General features: G+C 40.3%; 1 protein-coding gene across 2 annotated transcripts in view; it reads right to left on the bottom strand.

The window, feature by feature from the left end:
• The window catches only part of HSPA12A (heat shock protein family A (Hsp70) member 12A), a 129,925-nt gene that overhangs the window by 115,476 nt on the left and 858 nt on the right, over positions 1 to 13,591 (bottom strand). For both annotated transcript variants that reach the window (XM_036265078.1, XM_036265082.1), the window contains exon 2: positions 327 to 414. In XM_036265078.1, the coding sequence (XP_036120971.1) occupies positions 327 to 414 (88 nt within the window). The remainder of the gene's footprint in view (positions 1 to 326; positions 415 to 13,591) is intronic.

Here is a 13,591-nt window from a genome sequence, read left to right as displayed (position 1 = left end):
AGGATGTGCCCAGCAGGCTAGACTCATGCCAGGTCCCCTCCAGGAGCCATGGACAGCAGTCATTCCAGGCTTTGGGTCGATGGGAAACAATGTCATTGCCTGACTCCAGTGCCTCTGAAGTATCCTTTTGCTCACACCTCCAAACCCACTTGTTGGCATTCTGAACAAGCTGAAGGTTTGCAGCTGTTTAGCCAATGCCTGGTGTGTGCTTAAGTCTCCATGTACCCGTTTTAAAGGTACCTAGTCCCTCTGTAAAGGAATGGAGTTCTAGGGGTAGCCATTTCGGATGCTGGTTTGATACTTACACAGATTAGTTCATTTCCTACCTGAAGCGGCTACTTCCCACCTTGAGTCACACTTCATTTTGTTCTTTGCTGTACACCCACAGAATCCGTACACGCCAACACTCTCCATCTGTAGGAGAGGGGAAAGAGTTTCACTGTGAAAATGTCACTCCGTCTGTCTGTTTCCACGCTGCTCTCAAATCGTGCGCCCATGCTGGCTGACAGTGCAGAGGCAGCTCGGGGTAGGAGGTAGAAAGGTTCAGGTGGGCAGCCAAGGGGCCAGCTCCTGGCAGGCTTTGCTCTTACCACCTACCTACTCACTGTGTGGCCCTGGGCAGGGTGGCTTTCTCTGAGTCTCAGGTGTTTTCATAAGAAGATGCCTTACTACTTCAAGCGAGAAAAATATAGGCGGAAGTATCATGCTAACCAAAGAACGTGTAAAGGAGTCGTGGACCCTTAAGAGCTGCCAAACTTGAGAAGCCATGCCGGGTTCTCCTCTCTCATTTATCCTGCAGAGAGCAAGTCGAGAATCTGTCCTCTTGCTTCCCAAGGCCGGCTGGAGGAAGCCACACGACCACCAGGGACACATCCCAGGTCCCTCCGTGCACCCCACCCCCACTCCTGCTTATTCTCAGAAGGACTGTGAATACCACAAAGGAGAGTGCAGGGGTGCAAAGCAAATTCCTAGGACCCTCAATTATATTAATTCTTTAGCCTCTCTGCTGGATCCTAAACAGCATGAGGGGAAGCAGGTCTCGACCGTCTGCGGGTTTCTGGGAGCTCTGAGAACAGGCGGCCACGCATTCGGTGCACCGTCAGTGCGTGCTCTGGGAAGGGCGCACACTCTGAATTGGGAGAGTTTTACTTGTCTCTGAATTACAGACGAGTAAAATCAAGCAGGTGGTGTGTGGTACAGCATGCCTGTAACTAGTCATCAGAGGGAAGGAAGAGAAAACAATCTTCGTTCGGGGCGGAAAGCGAGAGAAAATACTGGAAAACGTCCTTAATAACAGTAAATGGGGAAGAGAGAGAGAGAGAGCAGCTCATCGTGATGGAGCATTTAGTGCTTTTAAGCTAAATACCTCAGCATATTAAGCAAATAGAGACAAGCCAGCTAGAAGATGTCAGCAAATTGAAGCGAACAGTGCTCAGAAAGCCGATAGGAGGTGTCTGGCTTTGACCCCTTTTCCCATCACAGGGCTGGTCGCGCCTGCTTGTTTAGTGTTGCCTCCCCTCTCCAGCTGCGGGGCTTATTGAAAAGCTCTTGCTCCCTGCCTGGTTTTGGCACATTTTCTGCAGGTGCCTCCTACTGCGGCCACAATGGGCTGCTAGGGAGGTTCAGACCTGTCAACAGCTACAGGGGAGGGGGTGGCGGTGGCGGAGGGAGTGCAGCCATTGTCTTAAAGGGCCAGTGACATTGTGAGCCTCCTGGAGCCTGCAGCACAGGCACCTGCTAATGAGATGAGGCCTTTCTCCCGCGCGCTCTTTCTCTCTTTAATGATTTAACTTGATCGCTTTGGTGCCTTTCTGGAAGGGGAATTGCTCCATTGATCATATAAAGTAATTGCCTGTAAAACATTGCTCTGCGGCGACAACCACTACTTCCCTGGCTGAAAATGTCACCGCAATTGAAAAGCTCTTAGCCCCAGTTCAAGACCGAGGTTGGTCAAGGGAACAGTCTGCAGACGCTCTCAAGTACTTGCGTGTTCAGAGTTACGAGTTTTGGGTGTGACTGATGGATCTTCAAGACAGAGAACTTCCCTTCCTGCAGCACAGTATGACTTTATGTGAGGTTGTGAAAGACTGAACAGACTAAACTTAAAACTCCCTCAATCCTAAAATTACATAGTTTGGGGAAAGGCATTGTTTTCTTAATCACCCAGGACATTCTTTTCTGGGAAGCCATGAATACCGGAGGGACGCCCACATGGGTCAAGTGTGATTTAGGGAAGCATCTTTGTTCTCATCACACAAGAAGACAGTATCTTTGTCTAGGAGGTAGCAGGGGCCTTGGTTTCGGAAAGGCATGATTCTCTAATTGGGTAAGATTTGCTGATTCTTCAGACCTGTCACTTGGCGGCAGCAGTGACACACTGTAGGAACAGGGACTACACACCTAAGTAGTTTTCATAAACACTTTATTAGTCATTGCCACGCCAATGTGAGGGTGTAATTCACCTGGGAAAAATCACTTGGTTGTAGGCAGGAACCCCCTGCCCCCCAGTGAAATAAACAGCTGTCAGTGATGGCTTCATTATCCTCTGACAGGTGAAAGATTAAGTTTGTATCTGAATGAGAGAGACTTTGTTCCATTTAATTGATGGGAGGCACCACTTGCTAAGTGAGTTGCTGCCAGATTGTTAATGTTACTAACTTGGGGACAAAGCTTCAGGTGAGTCACCTCCCAATAGAATGAACCAGGAATGTTTTTTGTAGCTGATGAGGTAACCAGCAGACGTGCTTATTACTATACTTTTTGAAAAAGGCAAAAACATCTGCCTGCTTACTTGACGAGCAAAAGGGAGTATAGAGCATCCAGCTAGAAAAGGCCGTTTAAAGTGTTAAATCTGAAGAAATCGGTAGAACTTTTTACATGTAAACCTTCCGAAAGGCCATGGTACAAGTTTCATAACTTGTAAGTAGATGCAGCAGTTGTTTTTGTTTTGTTTTGTTTTTCTTGGAATTTAGAAATTATGGATTTTAGATTTTTATATCTTGAAATATTGTCAGAATATATGAATATTCTGTTAGGGTGATTACATATATTACACTAAAATGTGCTATATATAATAAAAGGTATTTTCCCTTTACTTACCCAGATAGTAAAGAGAATTTTTAAATTTCTTAAATTTAAGCCCATTAAATAAATTGATTCCTGAATATGAAGAATTGTGTTGGCAGCTTTTCACAAACAGCTGGAGTTTGTGGTTGTTGATTTTTGATGGGAAGGAGAGGTGAAGTCTGTGCTGCTGTAGCTTATATGGGAATGTCTTTATGATTTCCTTATCTATAGAAATGATTTCTGTAAAGGCAAGTGGATGAGCGGTAAATAGGACCATAGTCATTTCTAGAAGCTTCACCTAGTAGATGGGCAGTCAAGACAGTAAAAGTGGGTTGAGTTAAGCCCCTGCAGCCAAGATAGGAAAGCCTGCACTACCGAGGCTAGAATCCCAACCCCCCCCCCCCCCTCCCGTGTCAAGAACCTCAGGGAAGCAGGAATGCACTGGGAGGGTGGCCTCGGCAGTGGGAGGTGCCCGAGGCTGGCTGGCCTGGTGCTGGTGCTCAGGCCACGTGTCCTCTGCATGAACTCCCAGAGTGAGAGTGTGAGTGGATGGTGTTAACACTTCTTGGGGGGTGGGGCATTTGAAGAGGAACAACAAGCCAAACAAGCACCTCCTCAGTGGAACGAATGTCTATCTGGATGTCTGTCTGACAGCAGCCACAGGACTGCTTGCACTTTTGCATCCTCCGTTCTGGTTTATTTGCACACGATGCAAAGAGGTCTGAATAGAACTCAAGTTCAGAAACAACAAAATGGAGCGTCAGTCTTATTCCGCATGGATCTTTGTAGCATGTTTTAAACCGCCTGACTTCACCAGGTAGAAATTCACCTTGAATTAACATTTGTTTGAACTTCATGCTGTTAAATAGGGTTTGTCAAAACGTTGGGCATGCGTTAAAAAAAAATAAAAGAATATGTTTTAAAATGCTGCATCATTCCTACATCCGTGCACACCGAACTGATGAAATGTGCACAGAGTGATGAGCATTATGCCCTGGGCTACGATGTGATCGTTCCGGAGAGGAAGAGCTAACACCCTCTATAATCAGATCTATACATTAACTTATGGAGCTAAACCACAGACACTTCAACCGGAGCCCTTTATTTACTTGCTGTGTACACTTGTTACCAACAGGTATCTCAGCCGCTCAAAGTTAACACACAGAAATGTTAAGATTTTTTATACTTAAATAAAAAGTTAACATCAGGCTGATGGATAGATTAACAGTACCTGTTGAGAAGTCTGTATTTCATATATAAGGTGTCCTTACTTTCCCGGTAGAAAATTATGTGAATTTGAACTTTGCTTTTTAGTTCCTGAATTCATATAGAACTACTGGCTAAAGGAAGACAAAGATCTATTTTATGCTTTAGACGAATGCATGGGATCATTCTAAATGAACGTTTCAGCTGCAGTTCGCATGACTGAGTCAGACATGGTGGAAGCTATATAATAAGCACAGACCTCGCTCCCCTCCCCCAGGAAGAGCCTCGTTCTACTTTTTTGTTTCTTACACTCTTCCTAGAATTACCTGCTGCCAAGTTTCCTTCCTTTCAAAAGTCAGAAAGCACTAAACAGCCAGAGGAGTGTTGTCATACTCTGTTTTTCTCCAGTATGATACAGGATCACAACCCCTTTCCTCTAAACATATCCTTCCCGAGTTATAGCTTATTTTAAAATATCCAACTGAAATAGATGCACTTTAGTAACAACACACGTTCACTGATCCAAAGGACTGGTTTTAGATGCCTACCATAAAAAATCCGAAAACTTTACCTACACATTTTGTCAAAACTTGATGAGATAGGATGGCATGAGGTGTTTAGTCCTAAAGCCTGAATGTGGTGAGCAAGGTGAGTCTCATAAACACAGCAATCGAATGGGCTGACCCTGATGTGACAGCCAAGCCTTAACCCCAGAGGGTACCGGCGTGTGATGTTCTCTGTCTGATCCACCAGCCAGGGTCTAGTTTTGTGCAGAGGAGTATAGTGCTTTTTTTCTTAGCATTAAACCTTGAAAAAAGAGTGTGAAAAGTTCATGGCAAGCCCCTAGTGAGTTAGTCAAACGCAGAAAACATACACAGGGGAAAGTAAAAACAGTTTTTTTTAGTTTAAAAAAAAAAACACCACCACCACACATGGTGATTCCTTTTGTTCTCATATAACAAATACTACTTGGAGATAAAGTCTGTTGCAAATATAAATTCAAAGAGATCTTATCATTTTGAATTCTTCATTTTGCTTGCATTTCCTGCTTTTGCAGATTTTTAATTATCTCAAAAAAAGACAACTAATTTTCCAATAATGGGTTCATGAGAAATGTACAGAAAAAACTATTAATTGAACAGATAATATTTTTCTTGCAACGGTCTTAGTTAAGAATTCAAAACGGCTATATTTTCAGTAAAGTAATAAATGATGCTATATAGGACAATATTCATTCTATAGTTTATAAATTGATAAACATACATTTTACTTATTTCAAATACCATCCTTTAAAATAAAAGTTATATTTTTGTTCTTACGTTACAAAACATGGCCTTCGATCTTTACCCTACAAAAGACAGTCTGAGTTTGTATTCTCAGCACCAGCACAAGAACTTTCTTTCTCCCTTATATGCTGTCAGACTGGCTCTAAAGAAAAGAAAGCACCTAAGATTAGGCACCAAGTGCTGGTCAGATCCACAAATTCATAAAAATTTCAACAAGTGTTGGCATGGAAATTTTACATCAAAAGGAAATTTGGTACTAGGTCTCTCAAACAGAAACTCTTCACTTAAAATTTTAAAGGTAGAAAAATGCTTTAGAAAGTACAGATATCTAAGGTTAACTAAAACATCTCTTCTCTATGAAATGCCCTGCTTCGTGAATGTGGTTCACAGTGTTCTCCATTTTCAAATCCCCATAAAGATGATAAGACTAGAGTGTAAATATCTGGCCATGAACTTTGGGAAAGATGGTTACTTAGAATAGCTCCAAGATGTTTTAAATCACTCAGTTGCTCAAAAATCAATTCAAATGTTTACAACAGTCTAACAGCTGTTGAACAAGAGGAGTCTTTCAGGGAGTTTTGCAAGTTCCGACACGGGCAGGGGGCGAGAGTGGGCCTGGATGGCACGCATCGCTTCTTTTGGCCCTGTCTCCATGGACACAAGAGAGAGGGAGATCAGGGCAAGCGCCCAGACACTTCTATTCCAAACCTCACTTTTGCCCCAATTATTTATTTCAAGTAAAAGTGCCATCACACAAAATCATCCTAATATACAGGGGTGGGCAACAGTGAGTCTACAGTTGTTTGTATGGAAAATCATACAATAATTAATAAATAATACAAGAATAGACTGTTTCCCGTACTCACAACTGTAAACCTACTTTTGCCCACCTCTATATCAACTCTTTACTTCTGTCTGAGTAATGCTGTGTTAGATTCTCCTGCACATTCCTTTTCCTTCTTATCCCCAGACTGTAGCACTGAAAATATAGTTTGCTCACTATAGCCCAAGCCAAAGACAGGCATCTTTACTAACAGTAAAATTATTTCCACTTTAGAAATAGCATTTTAGACTTTCATCCTTACTAAGTCTCTCTTTCAAGTATTAGTGGAAACAATATTTTTTAAGAAATTGATTCTGCTCAGTACTACTTTTATTTCTATAATATCCACCTAACATGTTGGATGCACAATCACAAAACATAATAATTGTATTATTTCACTAAAAACAGGATCCATTGTCCCTTGTTAACATACAATTCTATGTATTTTTTTAAAATGTACAGAAATTTAATCTAACACATTAGGCTGACAATAGAGATTCATCCACAAGTGTCACCTTAAACAACTTTAGAAGTACATGGGGCTCCAATGATACTTTTATATGATTGTCACATATGAAAGAGATGCAATAAAATCAAATCAATATTAAGAAATTGGTCTAAAATTATTTTATTCACTAAGAATTCCTGAAAATTTACCCCCCCAAATGACAATTCTTCAGGAAATAATTCCCACCTGTGTCTGTGACTAGCATTAAAAAAATATATTCAAATAATGAAAATCCTTAAAGAGGACCAAAAAAAAAAAAAAGACAAATCAGGAAAGAAAAAGAGAAAAACAGAAACAACCAAAGACAACCATACACTTTGCCAATAACAAATATAAAGAGTCAAGACCTAAATTTATGACATCCGAAGGTTTTTAATCACACATATAATTTTTCAAAGGTTAACATTACCATAAGATTCATGGCCAGGACTATAGAAATCATCTGTTCTAAAGGCAGAGACAGTCTTTTCATTTTACTAATAAGAAATAGATAATTCCTCTTAAGCAGATTAACTTAAAGTACATTTTCAGGGAAGCTAAAATCCCCTTCAATCAGAGTCTTAAACCAAACAATTTATTAGCTCTCATTTAAGTGCAACAACTAAATAGGTGGGCACACAACTCTCAGGGGCCAGGAGACAAACCAAATCGATATTTGCCCCAGTAACAGACAAAACATTTTTAGCCATAACTTCTAACTGGGATTCTTCCCTTCTTTCTTCTTTGCTGCCCCCTATGCAGAAAATATGGTTAACGTTTTCTTCATTCACAATAAACGCAATGATTGTTTTTATTTTACGTTAAGAAGAGTACAAATTAGAAAACCTGGCTTTTGTAGGATATTTTATACGTATTTGTTTTATTAGCCCCATAATTTTAATCACAAAAATACTCTTAAGTTGTATCTACTTTTATAAAATCAGAAAAGTATCTATTTAAAAATGGCAAAAAATAAACAAACAAAAATAAAAATGGCAAAATAGCTTGCTTAAAGAATTTCTTTTGCCTGATTTATCCCTTTTCTCTTTACTGTCTGAATTCACTGGGTAATTGCCCTACTTCCAGTTTCATTCTGCCTATATAAAAACTGTGTGTCTACACCCTGAAAAATACCAATTAAACTGCCAGCAGTAGCTTCTCCAACAGTATCTTTTGGTCTTCAGTGTCAAAACCCTTTGAACAAATGACCAAAAGGCTACATCAAAAACAACCTTTGACAAGAATGCTTTGAGCATTCCCTTCAGGACTATGTTCAGCTTTCTGCTTTACTTGGGAAGCAAGAGAGAAATAATTCAATTTTATAATGTGCACAAATGGTAAAGGTTAAAATAAAAGTGAAAGATTACCAGAAGGTTTGAATACCTCAAAAGTCACTAATATTGTTTTTTAAGGGAGGGGGAAGTTCCCCTTATCTTTTAATTCAATTCTATCCAAATTTCTGTACAAAGCTAACTTAAAGGATTTCAGACAGATACTGCAAAACTGCTAAAAACGCTCCATTTTCCTTTTCCTCAATTTCTTTGGTAACAATTACATCATTTACTGTGTGTTGGGCATAGTGGGAAGAAGTTCACATGGATTTTTAAATGTAATCTCATAGTAAGCCTATGAAATTGAAAATATTAGCAATGGGGAAATGGGCTCAGAGAGCTTTAGTAACTTGTACAAGGTCACGGAGCTGGGACCTGAAAGAACTGGAACTTGAACCCATGAGGTCTGATATTAAGACCCAGTACTTCTGGGCCATCTTGACTGCATCCATTATCAAGCCATTCCCGGATGAAGCCTTAGCCATTCTCTTTCTGACACGGTCCATGAAGAAATCTTTTAGAGCAATGGTTTCAAACTTGGCTGCACATTAATCACATATTAAAAAAATACTTAGGCCTGGGCTCCAACCCTAGAGATTATGATTTAATAGGTCTGGTGTAGGGGCTGGGCATCAGTATTTTTCAGTACTTCAGCAGTAAATAAAATAAATAATCCTCTTCGTGATGCTTAAATTCAAATGGTGCTTAGATTCCAGAAGACTCTAGTAGAGTCCCCGGGTGATTCTAAAGTGCAGCCCAGAGTGAGAACCAGTGATCACATTAATAATACCACTTAGCCAGCCTCTCTGCTCCAAGCCCTCAATGTAAGCAACTCAACTGGCAGAGAATGGGCAAGAGACCAGCAACAGCTCACATCAGACAGTAGAATTTAACTTAGAGAGTTCTAGATCTCAGCAGCAGTGGAGCACAATGGGAAATGCATGGACACTGGACTCAGCTGGACCTGAGTTCAAATTCCACCTCTACTGTTTATTAACCGTGTAATGTTGGGCTAATCACTTGCCTTTTGCAGTCGTTTTGCAGATTCAATGGGATGATATAAGGAAAGCCCCAGGCATATAAAACTGCTCTATCAATGGTAGTTGCTGCTGTGGTTTTTATTGTCGTTATTACTACAGTGGTAATGACTACTGCCTGGAGGCATTACGAATGGAAAAATCAAATTACAAAAAAACATTTTTTATTAGTAAAATAATTCTGACTTCTATTACTTAGCATTTAATTCGAAGCTATTTATATTGTAATTAGCTTGGCAATCATATTTTTCATTCATGACAACCGGATAAGGGTAACATTATTACTCCTGTTTTCTAGATGAGGAAAAGACAACATTTCCATCTATTCTGTCTCCAGTTTCTATGATTCTATGATTAAAGACACCTGCAATTATGTTCACTCGTTCCCTGTGAAAAATGATATTCAACACAGATGGCAAATGCAGGAAAGAAGAATTAACAAGCACTTGATAGAAACCCCAAAATAACATCTAAATAATCACTTCTGAACATTAAAGTCATGGCAAACAAGTTCCAATTTTATAAAGATGTCAGGAAGGATTAAGGAAAAATTAACAAATACATTTTTCTTTATCTTCATTCATTTAGAAATGTCTGACAGAGCTTAGAAATTCTACTTGAAATGCAGACAGAAGAATGGTTAATTTCCTCGATGAAGGGTCTTCCATTAGCAGATAAGAATACACTAATATGTCCTGATATTTTATCTTAAATCAGAGCTACAAAGTAAAAGAGATGTAAGATGGAGAGACCCAATTCAGTGGTTCTCAATCATCCCCAAGAAGTCCATGGCCTGTGGGCAATGGTCCCATAACTTCAAATGTACACTAAACACATTCCCAACACTGAAAAATGGCTTTCTCGTAAATGTCATCTTTGTCATATGTACAAAGTTACCATGAATGAAATACAAATGCCCCTAGATATATTACTGAATTTGTAGTCACTATATATAACCACTATTACATGGGGAGGGGAGCCCTCAATTTTTTGTTGTTAAAAAGGAGTCTTCATCCAAAAGGTTAGGAAACACTGATCTAGTATAACCCTTTCATTTTATTGAGTAGGTCCTAGAAGATCTTGGGGACAGCTGGGATTCCAATTTAGGTTTTTAATTCCCAAATGGTCTTTGTCCCACATCATACATCCCTTCCAGTGATAAGTTAACAGCCATGGCTGTGTCCTCTTTCTAATATCCCATCTCTTTCTAAAAGAAGAGAGTATAGTCCTACCTTCTATCCCCAGATATGCTCCAGAATTTTCTACATATTCTGAACCTTTCATTTCTCTTTCTTTCCTTCCCCTCCTCAACTCTCTAGTTTATACTTGTAGGGTTAGCAGTACTCCACGCCTTTCAAGCTCTGATGCTCTGAGTGCTCTTGGACATTTAGTCTTAATATGAAGGTACTAAATAAGGAATGAGTTAAGTATGTGTAAAATACACATATGTAGCCCTGACTGGTTTTGCTCAGTAGTTAGAGCATCGGCCCTTGGACCAAGGGTTTTGGGTTCAATTCACGGTCAAGGTCACATACTTGGGTTGCAGGTTAGATCCCTGGCCTGTTTAGGGTTGGTAGGAGACAACCAATCCATGTGTCTCTCTCACATTGATGTTTTTCTCTCTCTTTCCCTCCCCACCTCCCTTCCACTCCATCTAAAAATCAATAGAAAAATATCCTTGGGTGAGGATTAACAAAACAAAAAATTACACATATGCATGAATGTTATTTTATATAAAAAATCACAGAACTTCTATATCTATAGAAAAATAAGAAAATTGGTATATTCATGAATAATTTTATCTTCTCTGAATCTGTCAACACTAACAGGCTCTTGAACCCTTAGCATACCAACTTTTCCAAATGCTTTCACATCTTTTATTTTATTGTTCCAATTGGCCACTAAAATGCAAGTGCTACTGGAGCACAATTGGAACTCAAGTGCCATGACAAAAAAAAAAGTCTCTTTTATTCACAGCCTTTCCCCCAATATCTGATTCAGTGCCTGGCACATGGTAGGTATTCAATTAATGTGTGTTGATTGCGTGAATCAACAGAAAACAGGAATGACAGGTTTATTTATTCATTATTTAGCCTACATGTAGTTTTATTTTTATTTGAGAAGACAGAATGATCCACAAGGGAAGAATTGAATCCCTAATATTTTCAGTCTTCAATTCTCCAGTAATATTTGACTTAACATCCTTCCCTCAAATATTTTAAATGTAATTGTTCAGTTATACAAGTAATACATTCATTTTAGGGAAATCAGATACTACCAATATATAAGAGGAAAAAAATAAAAGTTCCCTATGATCCCATCATCCAAGGATGACACAGTTAACATGCTTATGATATCCTGTTTTAGATTCCATGGAGTTTTTTCTTTTTTCCATAAGCCCTTTTTGTTTGTTTCCTATGATAGCTCCTCACCCTCTTTCCATGTCCTAAATATAGTCCTTCCCCAACATTTAAATCCTTAGTCCAGGAGGATTTTTTCACTTTTCCTTCCAGAAGATTCACCTATTCCTATTCGACTTTAAATTCATTGTGAATATCTTCTATCTGTATTTTCAGTCTTCCCTTTCCTCTGGTATTACCAGTGCCCTGCATGTCTAAAACCAAATGCATCCTGTTCCAACAAAACCAGATCACTCCCTCATTTACCCCATTTCTGTCAACTGTAACAAAATTCTACAGGCTATCCTCAACAAAGTCACGTTTGGTTCCCCAACCCCACTCAAAGTGATTTTCAGCCTTCCTCCCTATTACCTCTCTCATCCTTCTCCTCCTATTGCTACTATTGTTGTTAAGGCCCTTATATCTATATTATTTTCTACCTGGGTCGGCTGCTTTTTGTATAACCCTTCAAGGTTACCCACTGCTGCCAGTTAATTTCCTAAAATACCACTTCCATCTTGCCTATCCTATATTTAGCAATTTGGGATGGCTTCCCACTCTTCCAGAATGGTATTCCAACTCCTTCGCAATCTCAGCTCAGACTACTTTTCCATCCTCATTTCTCATTATTCTTAAAAATAAACCTTTTGCTCTAGCCAGCCTGGTATACTCAGTATTCACCCAACTCCAAAACATTTGATTGAGTTAGGTATTTGTTATGTGTAAAATCAATTCATCCATTCACAAGTATTTACTGAGTGTCTATTCTATCAGATAATGAACTGATGATGCTGGGGATGCCAAGGTGAACAAGACACACCAAGACCTTATCCTCATGGAACTTAGAGGTGAATGAGAGGAGACTCTGAGACATGGTGGTCCTAGCTCAGGATACTTCCAATCTCCCATTAAAATGTCAGATGAGTCAAGAAATCCTGAGGGCTTAACTTTGTGGCCCAGGCTGTAAGAAGGGAAGGCTTCAGAAGAAAGAAAGGGCTGAGTGGGGAGAGCTGGAGTATGGGAAAAGAATTCTCTGAAGTGGGACTCACCCAGGCATTAAAGGATGGGCATACCACCCCTGGCTTGTTTGGCTCAGTGGTTAGAGTGTTGGCCCTCAGACCAATGAGTCACAGGTTCAATTCTGGTCAAGGGCACATACCTTGGTTGGGATTCGTCCTGGCCCTGGTCAGGGTCATAGAGCAGGCAACCAGTTGATGTGTCCCTCTCATTTAGATGTTTCTCTCTCTCCTTCCCTCCCACTCTATCTGAAGATAAATAGAAAAATATGCTCCAGTGAGGATTTAAAAAAAAAAAAGGATGGGCATAACAGAGAAGGGGGTGCCCTCCATCCAGGAGGGGTGTGAGGAAAGGCACAAAGGTGGACCAGAAACAGCAGCAACAAAGGCAGGGCTTATTCTGTACACAGGTTCAACATCATTCAGCAGAGTTCGCTCCCCCTGCGGGGCCCCAGGCTCTGCAGTGGATGAGGATGACTCAGGCTTGGCTCCTACCTTCCAGGGATGGCCATCTAGCAAGGAGGAGACGGCAGGTCCGTGATTTATCCCAACCCAGAAAGCGAGACCTTCCATTAGAGATTCAGAGAAAACATCGAAAGTTCAGGAGGGGCATGTCTGAGTCCCTATTACAGTATTTATAGAAACAAATGTTTTCATACATGTATGTGCACCTACTGAAAATAACTATTTTGTTTCAAAGTGTTTTCTCACTCACTTGATCATTCTGCCCTAAGTGACCAAGTGGATCAGGCCGAGTAAGTAAGATGTGTTTTCCAGATGAGCCAAGTGCAGTTTCGGTGACCTTCTTAGGTTAGAAATACAAGCAGGCCAGAGCAGAACATGAACACCCCCGGCATCTCGGCCGGTCCTGCGGCAGAGGTGCTGTCTACAGCACAGGGCACCGGTTAGAAGGTCTAGGGCTGTAGAGGACACCTGGCAG

Source organism: Molossus molossus, unplaced genomic scaffold (genome assembly GCF_014108415.1).
Source record: "Molossus molossus isolate mMolMol1 unplaced genomic scaffold, mMolMol1.p scaffold_m16_p_17, whole genome shotgun sequence".
Taxonomy (NCBI): Eukaryota; Metazoa; Chordata; class Mammalia; order Chiroptera; family Molossidae; genus Molossus; species Molossus molossus.
Note: the sequence above shows the minus strand (reverse complement) of the source record. Positions and strands in the feature narration are given on the sequence as shown.